General features: G+C 41.4%; 1 protein-coding gene across 2 annotated transcripts; it reads left to right on the top strand.

Moving 5' to 3' along the window:
- Nucleotides 1-2,253: 2,253 nt before the first annotated feature.
- Nucleotides 2,254-15,626, top strand: LOC112451565. Of its 2 annotated transcripts, none has more exons than XM_025011222.1 (3): nucleotides 2,254-2,550; nucleotides 14,145-14,229; nucleotides 14,343-15,626. In XM_025011222.1, the coding sequence occupies exons 2-3, from the start codon at nucleotides 14,152-14,154 to the stop codon at nucleotides 14,616-14,618; spliced, it is 354 nt and encodes a 117-aa protein (XP_024866990.1). In that variant the 5' UTR covers nucleotides 2,254-2,550; nucleotides 14,145-14,151; the 3' UTR covers nucleotides 14,619-15,626. The 2 variants fall into 2 exon arrangements, with proteins under 2 accessions (XP_024866990.1, XP_024866989.1); XM_025011221.1 differs by lacking the exon at nucleotides 2,254-2,550 and adding an exon at nucleotides 12,653-13,079.
- Nucleotides 15,627-17,636: the final 2,010 nt, after the last annotated feature.

The raw sequence follows: 17,636 nt of genomic DNA, 5'->3' as shown, positions 1-17,636 counted from the left end.
AGTAAGCACCATACAAGCTGTCAGTTCGGTGCTCCGTACAATGCTCTAGACTACTCTAGAGAGAATCGCGGATGCACTTAGAGCAAGTGCGGAAAAGAAAGCGGGTTTCTCCGCGTTTCACCAGCGACGTCGACGACGGCATCTCCATTCCATCGATGGGTTTTCAGCGAATATAGTTCGCGCGAGCTGTTCGGTGCGGTGCATCTGGCCGCCCGGTATATAATATAACGCCGCCGTACCGCGGGAACTATAGTCGCTGGCTAGACTGCACCCCCGCACCCCCGCACGACCGAGGAGAGAAGGTCGGCGCGGAGAGAGAGATTGTGGGTACCGAAGGGGGACGGTGGGGGGACGGTGGCGACGGCGACGGGTTAGGCAAAGTGGGTGGGCGGGTGGTTGGTCGGGTTGGTTGGTTGGTTGGTTGGGTTTCATGGGGCCCCACAAGAGAGAGAGCGAGGGGAAACGCGGGTACGAACGTGCTCGACGAAGACAGCGGGAGACGGGAGGGCGGGCGACGAGGGGGAGGACAGGGTGACCGAGTGAGAGAGAGAGCTCAGCGGGGGCGAGAGCTCAGCCGGTTCGAGGTAGGGGGCGCTGGCTAGACACCGCTCAGACGGTCCAGGGGGTCGCAGGGGATAATTTCTACAATGGCGTCGACGCGCACCGGGATACACGAGACGCGTTCGACGACATTTCGATGGAAATCGACGCGAGCGTGTGCAACGACGACGTCGAGAAGCGACCTCCCGGAATCGTCGTCGCGCTCACACCTGCACCGACCTTCGCCAACGCACGTGTTCCGATTAGATATGCGAGGCACAAATGCGAGGCACGACCGGTGTGCATCGGTCGCCTGTCCAGGTGACTGCTGCGATACGTCGTGGATACTCGTTCAGAGTTCGAAGTCTCGAACGACATTATAAAATCGCGCGATGAAAAATAGCCTTAGCTGCGAATATTTTTTTTACAAATGCATTTTCTCTCAATGCTTCGATCTCTCTATCGATATCGTTCATCGATACATCTGATATCTATATGATTTTAATATATAATTAAATAATATATAATATTTGCAGTACACTAATACGATATAGGCCTCTTTTTAATGAATATTTGATGACAAATATTGAGAACATGATAGAAAAAGCACACTGTTAAAGCAGATTAACTTTTTCACATTTACGATGATATCGCGTTAACTTGTTTTGATGCAATCGAAGTCTGTGGAGCATTACGCCAATGCATCGGCATAAACCGGGGATGCGGCGAACTGTTTTTTATCAAGTGACGATAGAGAGTTCGCACTTGGACCGAGCCGAGCTGGGTCGGCCCAGGTCGAGACGAAGATATTCTAGATGAGGAGACATCTGTCATTTCCATAGTTTTCTCATAAGAATGTCGCGTTGAGCATTCGCGTTTTTCCGCCGGCGGTGCTTCCGTAAAGAAAAATGCATTTTTGCTTTAAAATTATTTCAATCTCTCAGGATATCAAATATATGTATCTTTCAGCTAAAATATCGCACATTTAGCAAATAATATTATAAGATTTAGTATCATTTGAATGGAAATGTAGTTTTTAAAACGAGAAAAAAAATCTTTTTTTTTTTTTTAATTTTTAAAAGGGACAAGCGGCAAATATCATATGCATTTTAAGTTAATTTTTAAAATCTTATTTTTGTGTTGTTGTACAACAATCGTATAAAATCATTAAGTATTTGTTTTGTAACGAAACCGTTGTAATATCTAATGAACATTTCAAGAGAAAAATTTTTCTTCTATCGGATATTTACAGATTGTATTTCAGATCCAATAAAAGATATTTGAGAAAACTGATTTTTCTAAAAAAGCAAGATTATTTGCCATAAAAACAAATAAAAATGACTTCGACATCTTTTACTACAACCGGTTGAGAATTCGTTCGCTCATCGCAGACGGCTGTCGCAGTTAGATTAATGTGCGTTGAATTAATGTTTAATAACATGCAAATCATATAGCGACGACTCGGCTGCCGCCGTCGCCTCGCCGGCGTGCGTTACAAAGTCAAAAGGAAAATATTGCTATTAAGATCGCGCGTGTACAAGATAAAAGCGGGATTTCCTGACGTTGCAAGTATTACTCATTCTCTTTGATGTGTAATTCGACTTTGCTGCGTCGCTCGCACGCACGATTTGAAAGAACACAGGGCTATCAAGGCGACGAAGATCTCGCCGCCTGCGTCTCCGATATCAGTACGCATGAATTCGTCTCGTGAGTGTTTTTGCTCGGTTATTCTGTTCCTTCGTTGGACCTATTCGCATTTCACGGACAAATCGAAATTACAGTTATGACAATCGTATATTACTTCGTAACGCGAGATTGCTGTAGTTGCCACAATTACTCGTAATGCTATAAGTACTCGTGATAATTGCTGTAATATTTCAAGTATTCGGCTTTAAGAGCAACCTGTTGCAATCGATTATTGTATCGATTGCCGATTTATGGCGGATGTTCAGAAAATATAATCCAGAAAACAATATTCTTTGAAAGCGGTTCGTCGTGCGAATGGGGAGGGTAAGTTTCCTCTACATATATTATCATACCCACACATTTTACAATTTTACATAAGATTTATTTAGAAGTCGACATTATCTCCATCCTTTGTGTCGGGTACTCAGAGAAGACTTAGATATATTCCTCGACATTCGTAGGATGATTTCCGTTTGTCAATTAATTTGCCACACATTTATCATGTAAGTGTCTTGCTGTAGAAATAACGGACAAATTGCGAATTTATGTTTGTGTATTTATATTGTGTATTTGTTAGATACTGAAGATGGTCTAAACTCTAAACTAAGACCGAAACGTTCGAACAAACTATTGACTGAATAAAGAAAAAATTTTTTCGCATCAATATCGGCGAATGGCTCTTAATTAGCCCTGTTTCCTACTTGATTGGATTTCCAACGGAGCCTCTACTCAACAATATTCTTTGAACTATATTGAACTTGAATTCTTTCGTCTGTTTGTCGATTTTTCGTTGAAAATGTTGGAACATATATCTACAGTTTTAGTAATTAAGAGATCATATGTTTCAGTTAATTTCAAGTAGATTCTATTCCAATAGATTCTTAAATCGAAATTTAGGTAAAATATAAAAATAAAACAATGCGTAAAAAATTGAAAAAGCAATAAATAACCGACTTCTTCGACATATCCCTGTTAGAAAAAGCTCGATTCCAAATTGATCAAAAAAAGCATATTTGCGCAAAAAGACATTTGCTGGTTTTGAAATATCCTGTGTACGCGCGACAATCATCGTCGCGAAAATAAACGGAGTCGGAATGACCGTCTCCGTGTGTCTCGCCGATGTTCTCCCGGAAGCGTGATCGTCGGCCTCCCGGAAGCGTGAACACGAGGTGGCGAACGGTCGGTTGTTGGAGCAGGATATGGCGGAGACAGGTGGCTGACCGACGTCCGCAAGTGGGCAGGAAGGAGGACATCAGGATCTCCTGATGCCCCGGAGGGACGAAGGGAAGGTGGACGGGGACAGGAGTTACGGTTTCGTGGTCGTTCCGTGCGTGCGACGTAATTTCCCGCAGCGCCGCCGTCCGTCTGTCTGTCCGCGGCGATGCGACACGATGCGACGCGACGCGACGCGTCGCGTCGCGACGCCCTTCCCTCCCCCGCATCGCATCGCACCGGGGCATACGTGCACATACCGTTTACGCCATTGTTCCGGCTCACCCTCGCCCTCCTGCCCTTCCTTTTCGCATACGAAATCGAACATTCCCGCGTTACCTCCGTCGGGATATAACGCGATCCTTGCTCAGACGAGACGGCATCTTCAAGTGGCACGCTCACTGGGGCGTCTAGACGCCTTACATCGCGACGTATAGCTTCGCGCTCGTCTCGTCCCGTCCCGTCTCGTCTCGTCTCGTCTTCTCCCTGTGAATCCTTCTCCGGTATCGGGAATCCCCGTGTTACGTCTCGACGGTATAGTTCGCTCGGGGATTGGGAAGTCACTTTCGGCGATGTTGAATGAGCCGACGATCGAAGACGTTCAAGAAATTTGGTGTAAATTATTCAGCTATCTTTCAATTTTGAGATACGGGAGATTCTTCCAATTAATTTGCAATCTCCAAATGTAGATTGCAGGTACATTATTTCATATTTTCAATTGTTTACGTATTATTACGTGTTAGAATGAATACTTTTAGTATTATTCATTTATTTGGAGTAGGTGGACTATATAATCTCTTACGATTTTATACTCCGCCATTCCCATGAATTATAAACGAACGCTTTTCTTCGAGACGGTCGCATCGATCCATTTTCGAGAACGAGGCACCTTGATGGCGACCTTGCAAGTCTTAGCGATGAATATATATACATATATATATGTATATATGAATATATATACATATATATATATCGCCGAATATATATATGATGCGATTGCATCTACGAAAGGGAAACAGCATATGATATGTGTTAGATCGACTCCCTATCGTTCCCCAGGCCATCAGAGATAGTATCGTTATTTAGAAGTTAAAGAAAAGAAATTTCCTTTTTGTAAACCTTGCATATAACTATATAGGTAACAAAGAATTTTTAATTAAAACTTAAATGTTATTAAAGAATTAAACTATAGAAACAATTAACCTTGATCAATTAAGATTTTTTTTTAACGATTGAATTAATTTTAATTTATTGTTTTTATAGAAATAATCCACTGTAAAATTTTACATGAGAAACTATTGTAATACATAAATCAGAAATAACTTTACAATATTTTAGTATCGATGAGACCATCGGGGCACTCTAAATATAACTTCGTCCGCTGTGTCAATTCCGCTGAGAAATACGCGAAAGTCATAATAATATTCAGAGAATTAAACGTTCATACTTAATAAGATAGAAATTTAATGGAGTACTTTCTCAATGACATGGGATTTCATGGGAACAATGGCGGACTAAAGTATTAATTGAAGACCAAACAGGCTGTAAGTAGCCAGATAATCAGATGAACCGCGCGAAACGGAGCGAGAGAAGAAGGAAGAGAAAAGAGATCTCTCCGCGCGCGAGACAATGCGAGAATGTAGCAACGATGAAATGAGGGACAAAAACGTCAACGGTTATAACTGTTGTGGCTGCGGCTGCGAGGACGTCTGATGTCTGGCGCGGGTGAATTGCACTAGGAGAACGGGAGGGAAAGGTGGTCGGGGGAGAGGGGGAAGGCGAGGGGGGAGGGGACGGGTTATACGAGGGTACAAGGGGGCATCGTACGGGGTGGCGGACGTGATACTCGGCGCGCAGGGCGATTTCGTAGGGTGGTTCCGAGGATTTCAGCTTTTATTCGAGTCGTTTCGTCTTCCTTTCGGCGATGGGTTCTCGCGTCTCGTGTCTGCGGCGGACAGCCCCCGCTGTTGCTTCCCTGTCGCTTTGATCTACCTTTTTCGGAATTTCACCACGTACGCAAGGCGCCGTGCTCCGACGAATAGAATTAAAGTGCGATTTAAGCACTTCCGTCCGAAAATCGACGGCGAAACGGTCGTCCTATGTTGCATCTTGAAATCGCGAACTAAAAGATCTGCCTGTTCCATTGCATTTTTTTTACTAAATATCAATTCTTAATCCTTTTATCTGATTGAGGAACATCATGCTAAAGAAATTGAAATGTAAATATCTGAAATTAATTCAATGATAAACATCTTTATAAAGCGTTTCTTTTTCACGCTTTCTCATGCATGATAGTACAATTTACATATCTACACTGAACGTATATACTACATAATTATGTTATACACTGAACAAAATTATGATCTTTTTGGCGTAAGAATTGTAATCGTTTTAAAAATTAATTAAAACAAAATAAAATTACGTAATACATATAAATTAAACCATCTTTGTAATTTTCATTGTTGATGATTTTATTTTGTCGATAACAGTTATTTCGACGAGGTTTACCGCGATAATTAGTCTCAGTATGATTTGCACGTTGCACAAATGACACACGCAATCTTTCGTGTACAAGTCTGAAGATGCGACGAGTTCTCAAGAGCGCGGATGTCGTAATGCAAAGTCTAGGCATGCTTGAGCAATACGCTTGGCAAATAAAACATACGCTCTGTTATACCATGATGTCATCTTCTCTATCAAAGTCTCGTATGCATTTATCAATTAGATGTGTGTGTAAGATAAAAAGTCATAGCAAATCTCTGAGTCTACTTCCATCAGACACGCATGTGTGCAAAATACAGTAATAAAAAAAATCTAAGTATCTTCCGTTGAAATAAATTTCCGCTATTTTCTGCTATTTTAAGATCTCACGCGATTTCCTGTGGATTTTTACAGACGGGCAGTCCGTGTGACTCGAACGTCATACGCGAAAGCGTCGGGCGATAAAAGTCGCGCGTGATAAGGCGATGTTTTCGTCGAATTAAATACACGCGCGTCGAGAAAGAAGTGTGAATTATTTGCACACATCGCCTGATTTTGTTGTGTCTAATTGTCTTATCAGGCGTAAGTGCGCATGTTCCATAATGAGTCATTAAATTATCTCCTCGGAAACTCTCGGCTTTATTACGAGTAATGTCAACCTTCTTTTTATGTCGAGCAAAATAACGAGGGGGATTTACGTCAGAATAATAATTTTTTTAATTTTTTCAATTTTAAACAAATGACATAAAATATACATTTTTCTTTATTTCTTAAAAAAATATTTATATAACTTTATATAAATATATATACATATTTTTATATTATTATATTATTATGATATTATATTGTTATATTATTATATTATATTTATATTAATATTTTATATTATTATAAATTACCGATTTTAGAAGCTTTTTAAGAGAATTTTTCTTTACATTGCGTTACTTTTAATATAAATTGTAAATTAATCGTTTAGTAATTTATCGCAATATTTTTAGTGCCAAGACAATGAAAACCTAGGATATTTCAGATATGTATTGGCTCACGCTTTATATAATTTTTGCCGACAAGAGTCGTTAGCACTGTCGTCTTTCTCGGAGCACCAGACGAGTGCATAAACGCAACCGGCAGAAGTCAAGATAAGATCTTGTCGCGTCCCTTAGACTAAGGCGGCTGTAAAGGGAGGCAAATGAGGGGCGGCGTTAACTTCTTGTTTCACGGCCGAGGCACGGAAATAGTGAGTCATTTCAACGCGGCGTCGCGCCGAGAAAACTGTCTGCCGGAGAACTATACCGGCGTTTTCGCGTAATTCGCGAAGAAGAGAGGGTGCCCACCGCGCACCCCCGGGGGCTCGTGACCTCGCGGACGGGAGAGGAGCGGAGAGTTGTAAAAAGTTCGCCGTGCACGCGGATGAGATTGGATCGCGCGGTCGCGCGAGAGCCGGCGACGCGGGCGAGTGCGACGGCGGCGGCGGTGCAGAGTGCAGACACCGCGTTGATTGTCGCGGTCGCTCGTTAAAGCGCGAAAAAGGAAGAAACCGCGACGGAAGGGCGAGAGGAAGGGATGTACTATGTAGCAACGGCTACGCGTCCTTGCGAGTTATGATTATTGCTGCACGGCTGCGGCTTTACAATCGGCCGCGTTACTCCGAGAAAGCGACTCTGCCACACTGCTTTCCACCCTCTGGAATATCCCCGAATTACATCTCCGTCGTTTCGCAACAGAAATAATCAAAGAGGATTTGTCATTAAGAGCGGGACACGTCGCGTCGTCGGTCTCATGATTAACGGAGACCGACTCGGTCGAGGAACGGCATTACGATGAGATTATCGTAGTCAACGACTCAAATCGTTCCTGACGATCGTTTAAGAATGAAGAACTGAGAAACAAATCACATCGCGGCACCGGAAACAAGACGTTCTCCTTGTCTCCCCTGCCAACGAGAACGCGAGAGTTCGGGTCAGTTTGATTAACGAGTCGTATCCGTTTTGAATCTTTATTCGTCTTGGCGCCGAATGAACGCCAAGACGTACGTTGACAAAATGTAACGACGGTGGTGCCACTATAAAATATTCGCCCAAGAGAAATCGATAGTAATTGGCGAGAGTTATCGTCACACTCTAGTGAGAATCCGACGTTCCAAATAATTGATTCCTGATAATCCCCGAAACTATTATAACAATGAAATTTGTCGCGTTATAATTTTAATAATTGTCTATTTTCATCCAACTTATTTATGTCAAATAGCATGAAAAAGGCGATAAGATGCTTATCGAAAAAGTTTTTAAAATATTTAATAATTTTTCTTTCTCATTAATCATATCAATACATAGATATCATTTCTAATTTTGATGAAAAAAATTATTCTATTTCATTTTTTGTAATTTTCCTGACAGACTTTTTCCTACATTTTTTCCACGTAGTACTTATACATATAATTTGAAAAAGTAATTAGGATGATAGTTTTATCCCCGTTGTAGAAATCTTTAAAACATTTCGCCACTTCTCAACGCGTATAGCGCCGCGTCGGATTAACTCAGGGATGTTTTCTGTTTTGAGCGATTTACGAGGAGAGCAATGAAAGCGGCGGTCAGGATGGGGTCGCAAAGCGCAGGCAGGCATTTGCCCGCGTTGGTCGCGCGAATGGGGCGAGCTAGCAAAGCGATACAATATTTCTCGGTGGCGCGTCGCGACATTGCGCGCCGTCGTCCGCGAATGACGTCGGCTGCTCCAGCGGTATCAATAAATACCGACTTTGCGAGAGCGGCGGCTTGCGTTCTCGGTTTCGCGGTGGTATCTCGAACGGCTTAATGGCGCTGTTAACTGCCGTATTATTTAACGTGGATTTATGTATCGGAGAGACTCGGCCGATTAAAACGCCACCGCGGTTAGCGAAGGACGGTGGCTGCTGCCGTGCCACCGCCGGCGCCGCGTTTGGGAGATACAGATGAGAGGAGAGGATGCAGACGTTGGTCGCCGTATCTCGTGTTCTTAATCCCTCGTTATAGCCCGTTCTGATAAACAACCGCGTCCTCGGCGGCGGTGGCGAGAAGGACCACAGCGTGAAAAAAATACGGAAAACGATTACGACGGCGTTACCTTCGGCGACGTACGAGCTTTGCCGTGATCCAACTTAATGCGCCGGGCCCGTCTTCCTTTACTTAAGTCGGCAGTTACGCCACGATCGAAGTATTTCTGTGAGTTGTAAAAAGATTTGTTTTTTTTCCCCGGAAAAAATACATCATACGAGAAACTTTACGTGACGTAAAATTGCGCGCAATTGCGTTGTTGATGCGATATGGACGTCCCAAGTCGCAACGCTGTACTATATAGGAACTCAAGATCACGATGCTATCGCCATGATAAGTGTGCCTATACCTATACATGCCTATATCTTGCATAATTGACAGATCTCCGAAGAACGGGCTTTTATATAGAAGAAGAAAAAGAACAGTTCTGTACCGCAATATTATCTATGAAATCAGCATCATATGCTACTTTTAGAATTCCAATATAATTGACAGACTACTAACTCTTCCTCAAAGAATGTCTTAATGATATCTCAGAAAAAGCAGAGATCCGAAAATATGAGATACTCACTTCAAGTAAATTCTGTTTTGTGACTTATTTTGTTAGTAACAACTTTTTTATTTTTATCATCAGAGGATCGATTTGAATCATAATACTTTTCGATATCGCACATTGCAAATTACAATATCGCTAGATTTTAAGCATAAAAATTAAAATATTTCTTTTAATATTGAAAAGCATTATTTTCTGGCAATAAACTTTGAAAGGTCCTCTTAAGGGGATCCTAAAGTGAAGGCTGAACTTCCTTGACGTCGGTAATGTCAACATTTCTAATTCTGTTTTCTTGTCATATATCTATATCTGTCCTTGTCTAACGAGAGGCATCTGTCTTTGTTCGATTACTGCGCCATCTCTTGCCACACGCAATATTGCTTATCCTGTCAACCTGAATGTGCTTTTGCACATATAAAAGTTATATAAAGTAATCTTTTTTTCTAGGTTTTCAATCTTAGATCTAATTGCACGATATTGTTCTTAAATGTTGTCCCTAGGTCATGCCGGTCTAATTTTGTGGATATTTATCGTGGAATTTTTGTACAAAGCAAATATTGTCGTTACGTATACCAAAAATTAACAAAAATATTAATTTTTTTTTGTTTTCGATATAAATTTGACCACCATGACCTAGATTTTGATGCGTACTTTAATTCTAGACAAGAATTTTGCATTTCTATAAAGTCAATTAAAAGATTAGTGCTAAGAAAAAAAGCCGGTATTACAGATGGCTTTAGGATCCCCTTAATAAAAATCCGGACAATCCGGGATGTCTTGCAATGCGAGGGTTATAAGCGACGTCTAAGTTCCCTATTTTTCCGAGATTGCAGCTGTCGCAGTCAGCGCGGGAGTGTGCGGCAATCGCGTTCAAGGGTCGGGTGTTTTCTAGGACGCGACGAAGGAGAGAGAGATTCCTGGCACGCGGAGAAACGGAATAATTCTATGCGTTCGCGGTGCATACACGAGTGACTGTTGGCGGGGGTGAGAAATAGAGAGAAAGAGAGAGAGAGAGATGACGGGGCGATAGGAAGGGTTGGCAGTCGAGCGGCGATCTCGTGCATCATCCACGTCACGATTGCTGCCAATGGGATCTTGGATATCAGGTGATGCTATTGGGGATTTGCATCTCCTGGCTGCGCCGAATGCATGAGAGAGGTGAGGAGGCCCTCTCGTCCTCCGTGAGCCGGCTGGCGCGACGAGAACGATGGGAAATCCGGTTGCATTGCATATATAGGCGAGTAAGACGAGAACGCAGCCAGTGCGCATACATACAGGGTGCTTCCAAATTTAAACCATACCAATTTTTATAAGCGTATTCTTTATTTCGTAGCCGAGGCTTTCCTTTAATTTTGGTTAATTTAAAGTTTAGTTATTAAAAGATTTAATTCTCGACAAGATAAGACCTTTCAGGTTCCATGGGAAACGTTGGACTTAAAACGATGTAAACTGATAATTAATATAAAAAATAGAAAAGCGTAAAAAAAATAATTTTATGTGAAGAAAGTGATAAGATTGTTTCCTTGCAAATATTGTCATTTTAATAATATTCTTTTTAATTGAGATCATAGAAGGATTATTTCCGTATTAAAAATTAACAGAATTTATGTACCTGCTGAGGTTTAACGGTGAAACTTATCAATCGAATTTTCACCATGGAGAGATCGACTGCGAATTCGTTACAGAGTTCGCCGGGTAAATTAAAAGCTGTTTAATTTGAGACCACCGTGTAGATCGTGGCGGACGCGAGAAAGAGACGCGGATAGATAGCTCGATAGTGGAAACGGGAGAAACGAAGAGAAACGGAACATGGTCGATGTGTCTAGCGCAACCCGGCTGACTGGCTGGTTGGTTGGTTGGCTGGCGGGCTGGCTGGCTGGTTCGGGTAGTAGCTGGCTGGCTGGTTCGGCTGACTGGATCAACCGGGGACCGTCTAGCTTGCGTCTACCCTGCCGCACCAAGCCAACCCGGCATTATCTATACGTCTAGACACCCCTGCGCCACCGAGAGAAGACCATAGCGGTTTGGCGCTCCGCTTGTAATTTACAGCACACCCCGCCGTGTCTCTACACCCACAAACTCTCTCTCTCCCTCCCCTCTCTTTCTCTCTCTCTCTCTCTCTCTCTCTCTCTCTCTCTCTCTCTCTCTCTTCATCTCCGCCTCTTTCGCACTTTTGACGACGGCTAAGATCGCGCTTGCACCTCCTCTGCTCGAGTTTTTCCACGTACCCCCTTCGTTCCTCCTTCTTCACCCGTTCCCGCCTTGATGTTCCTTCATTTTTCTGCCATCCGATACCAGCTCGAGTGACTGGGATCGAAAGTTCACCGACGTTATCGTAAATCTTACGTCTAAATCGCGAGATCGCTTTTTTTTAAATATAATTTTGAAACGCGATGGAGATAATTGCATTCGACGATACGAGGCGTGAATATCGCATAAGTCTGTACGGTTATTTCATTGAAAATTCACGCTCACGCGCGTTGTTGCCGTTCATTAGAATGGGAAATTGTTGCCGAGAGATTGCTGGATGTTTGTAATTTCATGGAACAATGGCGTGGCAAGCTGCAGACGTTATCGCATTTATTAATACTGATGCGCAGATATATTTACGTCAAGGTCGGTGGTATGCATGCATGCAATCTCCCATTCGGTCATCCCTCCCACAGCCAGACTTTTATATGACTGTTCTATAGCAGTTAGAGAAAGCTCTGTTAATCCTGGCACTAGATAAAAACAAACCCCGCCCGAAGCACGAAATATGCGTCTGCGGCTGGAAAAGCAAAGCAAAATTTCCAATCGATTCCCGCTAAATAAGCGGCGCGGTAAACTTCAATTTAGAATCGTCGGTATCGTTCGCATTCTAATTCATTCTAGCAGTCGAAATAATCATGAATCAGTCGTAGGCCACGTACTGTGTGTTGTTTTTCCAAGATTTTATCCGAGCAGATAAATCGACATAGGTTTATCGGTATTTTGACACGTCGCGCCCTATGATTTTTGCGGATTTAAACAAACAAATAATAAATTGTGAAAAACGGATACGGTGTCTGGACACTCATACATGTATCATTTTACTTGTACAGGCTTATACCTTGTATATATGCAAGAACATTGATATAATTGTATTATATAAAATCATATAATGTAAAAAGATGTTTGAAAACTAAAAATTATTTAATTGGAATTTATTTAGGGATTTTTTTTACAATGGCTATTATATAATGCATAGCTACGTTCTCTGAGCTTAGCGATCAATCCTGATTCCTTATAAAAATTCGTTTTAGTGTTTCCGGCAGCAAACTACTTAGATAACTACTGCGCTAGCAAGTGGATGAACGCTAGCACGACGATGAACTTTCGAATTTCGGGACAGAGGAAGGAATAAAGGATGGCGCGATTTTCCCAGGAGTATAAATCGAATGGAGATGCAAGCTACGACGACGAAGGAAGACGGATGGCTAGACGGATAGATCGACATCGAAAGCCCGAAAGAAGGGGGGAGAGGAAGAGAATGGCGAGAGACGGCGATGAAGGCGCAGACTATGGCACCGAAGTCAGGGGTTGATGTTTTAAGCGATGTAAGTTACAGGCACTACGAATAGCGGTCTCTGGCGCAGATTAGTCGTAATCTGGGTACATTGCACTCTGCAGCGTCTCCATTCTCTCTCTCTTTTCGTCTTTCTTCCTCTCTTTCTCTACCTCCTCTGTTAACAAACGCGTCTCTCTCTTCTTCTCTCTCGCTCTCTTTCTCTCTACCTCGATGTACGCTCTACACACAGTATATCCTTCGGTCGTACGTTCTCATACACTCGAACATCGACTTGGGACGACCTCCGTCGATGCAGACGTACCCCAACTCGGATAGACAGACGCTATCGTCGTTCGCTTGATTATTTCCCGGCCACTTCGACAGAAGAAGATTCTCTAGTGTTCATCCCCCTATCTCTGCTGGCTTTGTAACCACGAGATTACCGCAATCGCGACAAATGTTATACCGAATAACGGATTTACGAGAGATCTTCACCGAAGCGAAATTCCCATCTATTTCGATTTTGATATTCTTCCGGAATAATCCGATATGGTGTTGGATATGGTAAAATTGGAAAATTTACGGTCCCCAGGAGTCGTATAAAAAGTCGCGCCGATATTTGATATAACTCGAAAATTCGAAATTGATCCTCTTAAAACGACACTTTTGACGTGCGGCACTTCATTCTTTTCTTCGCAAAGATTTCATTCACGACGTAATTCATAAAAGCCATGGAAAAGTTCCAAAGTTATTTCAGAAGATGCAGGTCGGAAATTTCAATATTACCGCGCGCGATAACTATAGCAACAATCCGAGGTATCGAACAAACCGCGCATACGCTTTGGTTGGATTCAATATCGAAGACATAGCTCGCCGTGCGGAAAAAATATCCGTCCGAATGTCTGAAGAAAAGCAAGATAAAGAAAGTAAGAAGGTGGTCGAGAGGGTAATTTCTCTGAAACGTGGTGATGTCTTTAAAAACAAAGTGGCCGCAGATAATATTCGGTAATGCATCCGCCATAGAAATAATAATAGTTTAATGATATTCATAACAACGACGTATAGATTCATTGTTATATATGAAATGATAATGATTATTTCGTTAATATTTCAGCAAGGAAATGAACTTCCTCGAAGGCCTGTCGCGACGGTTGTGGCCGCAAAAGTACGAGCACCTGACCGGGCAATTTTTCAGCCAGGTACTTTAAAAACTCTGTCGGTTGGCGAGCCACGCACGGCAGAAAAAAAAAAGAAAAAGAGTACACGAGTCGCAGACGAATTTCAATGTGGCCGTTGGTGTCACTGACCGTAGGTGCTGGCGGAGGAATGCAGAAAAGCGGGACTTCCGGCGAACACTTTCGAGCGTGACCCGCCGGAAGACGCGGCCGAACATTCGCCGATCCCTTTGAAAGCTTCACCAACCTTCCCTAGGACGACATCCGCCCAGATCGGCCATCGTTCATCTCGCACAGAATACAGCCTGGAATTCGTGGGCCGTCTCTATATCTCGCCAAGATGGACGATCGATCCTCCCGTGGAAACCGCAGAATTGCGCGCGACGCAACAAAAATTTATTTTTCTAGGTTGAAAGAAATCTTGATCATCCACACGGAAAGAACGGTTGTGCTGAAGTATTTAAGAATTTAACTAGATATACAGATTTGAAAATAATTTTGTTGGACCATCAAAATAATTATGTAGAACACTCAAATTGATTGCTTAAAATGTCAACAATTTTTTACAGCGTTATCATCATACTTCAGTGACCTACTATAATTATTTTGATGGTGCAACAAAATTATTTTCAGATCCGCATCTAGCTAAATTTTTATAGATAGTATCTTTATCAAAACCGTTCTTTCCGTGCATAAATGGCGTATCAATATACATTTGAAATTGTGTATGGTTTTTTGTATAGTTTTTTTAACGAGCAAGTAAGAGGATAGAAAAATAATCTGCGTTATTATAATTTATTATTCTAATAATATGTAGTAATATTTCAACACGCTTTCTGTGGTGGCGATATTCACTGATGCCAATATAATACTGAAAATCTATAATATAGTGTACGTGACGTAAACTATAGATTTTCAGTACTGGCAGTGAATATCGGAACGCAGCCAATATTTCAAACAGATATCCTTACATTTTCTATCTTTTCGTGTTAAATATTATTAGCAAAAATAGCTTTTGCGCGAAACTATTCTGAGATTGTATTAAAATAGTTTAAGATAAATCAATTATATCATCAACTTAATTATATCATTGATTTAATTGTACCATTATAAGTGCTAAAACCCGTTGACCTTGCGTGAATTTTCATAGTCATCAAGTGACCAAGACTAATTGAAGAATATTGACATTAACGACAGTTTTTAGTTCATAAAAATTTCATAGAAATATATAAATATAGTATTCCGTAGATGTATACATTTACGGAATTATAAAACATTAAAATTATAAATATTAAAATTAGTACCTGCTACCATATAGATTAAATCTAAAACAGACTATCCGAATTTACGTATGATTAATGTATAAAAACTGTTGACAATATCAAGCGTACATGGAAAAAAAAGATTAGCTACTGTAGCAAATTTAATGACACCTAATATTTTTTGCAGCGAGAGCTATAATTTAGCAATAGTAGCAAAACCTTTTGTTCTCGCTGCAAAAAATGTTAGCCTGTCCCTATTTTACAATTAAATTTGCTACATAGTAGCTAATCTTTATTTCCCGTGGATATGAGTGCAAAATTCTCGAAATATAAAAAATTATTGCGATTCTCAAAATACTGAAACCATTGACATAGACTTTTTATCGCAGCAGTTACTTAATAAAAGATAACATTCGATAGCATTTTAGCAACTGCTAGAAATAGTCGAAATAATGAATTATGCGAAATAATCAGCTAATTTATAAACGCACATATTTGATAATATGCGATTCGTATTGGAGAAAGAATGTAATATATATGTGTGAAGATAATTTTAATCGACTGTAGCATACACTGTTAAATATTAAAGAATGGAATTTAAGCCAATACCTTGGATTAAATAACATTATGTTATTTTTGTAGCTTTTTACAAAACAATAGATATTATTTTAACTCTATTGCTTTAGTTAAATTATTGAAATATTGAGTAGCAGTGACGACTTATAGGAATGGTTAAAAATGACTTAAATTGAGTATAATTGGACACTACGAATCAATATACAATAACAATGTAGCGCGATATTCAATAAATTATAGAACATCCGATGCTTTATGGAAAAGCATTTGCGATAATTTCTCGCGCGCGAAATTCATTTTTAGATAATAACCATTGCGGGAAATATCGAACGATTTGAACATAAATCTGCGATCGTCGCATTGCGTTCCAGCATTCGAAACGATTACTGCGATTCTCGACGTATCGAAAAGTCGAAGCATCGGCCACAAAATGGCCGCCGTTATACTTCGCGGAAAAGTAAAATTCAAAATATCTTCGGCGAACACTAGAAATAGCCAAAATAGCGAGTCATTATGAGAAATATAATTGGCGCAGTTAATTATGGAACAAAAATGTGTGCACGTACCTTGCGATAATTATCCGTGTCGATGAAATACGCGACGAGGGCATGACCGATGGACTCCATGTACAGCAAATCACCAACGTCGAAATCACATAACAACAACTTGACACGCTCGATACGTTACTCGACAGAAATTCGGATTTCACGCAAAGCACTCGCAATAATTATTGGCGCACGAAAATCACTTTGAGGCAACAAAGATCGCGGGAAGTGCGGAGCGGATTCGAAAGCGCGGCTCGGCGATCGCCGCGTTTCTCAACTGACTGCGATTCGAGAACTATCGAAGAGCCATCTCGCGAATCTCGAAGTTAACGGGCGATCGAGGCAGCGACAAGCGACAAGATGGCCGTGTAATTACTTCGCGGAGAAATAAAATTACATATGTATCTTGGCGAACGCTTAAGCGAATGGTCGGAAGGACGAATTATTACGAGAAAGATAAATCGGCGCAATTAATGGCAGGACGAAAATGTGCACGTACTTGTGGCGACGGTCGTGCGCCGTTTTGGCGAATAAATGTCGCGGGAAATGCGTAGCGGATTCGAACGCGATTCAGCGATCGCCGCGGCGCGTTTCTTAACTGACCGCCCGCGCCGTTCGCGTTCGCGGCGAGCCACTATCGAAGAGCCATCTCGCGAATCTCGGAGCAACCGAGTGGCCAAAGCAACGACAAGATGGCCGTAGTTATTTCGCATGAAAAAAAATTCGAAATATGGGCCGGTTTCATCAACGTCGATAAACTGCAACCTTCGATTGAACTCACTCTTCGTTTCTTTTTAAGAGGGACAGTTAGGAAAAAATAAGAGTGAGTTTAATCGAAGGTTACAGTTGATCGATGTTGGTGAAACCGGCTCTATATCTTTTAATAAATATATTAGAAATGGATGAAGTAGCGAATCGCTATGAGAAATGTGATTAGCGCAGTTTAACTATAAAATGAAAACTCACACGCGTTTTGCAATAATTATAGAGTTTAAAATCACAAAAACAGCTGAGGTAATTATCGAATACGAGGATATAATTTTTACAG

This window comes from Temnothorax curvispinosus, unplaced genomic scaffold, assembly GCF_003070985.1.
Source record: "Temnothorax curvispinosus isolate PA1 unplaced genomic scaffold, ASM307098v1 QBEX01002370.1, whole genome shotgun sequence".
NCBI lineage: Eukaryota > Metazoa > Arthropoda > Insecta > Hymenoptera > Formicidae > Temnothorax > Temnothorax curvispinosus.
Note: the sequence above shows the minus strand (reverse complement) of the source record. Positions and strands in the feature narration are given on the sequence as shown.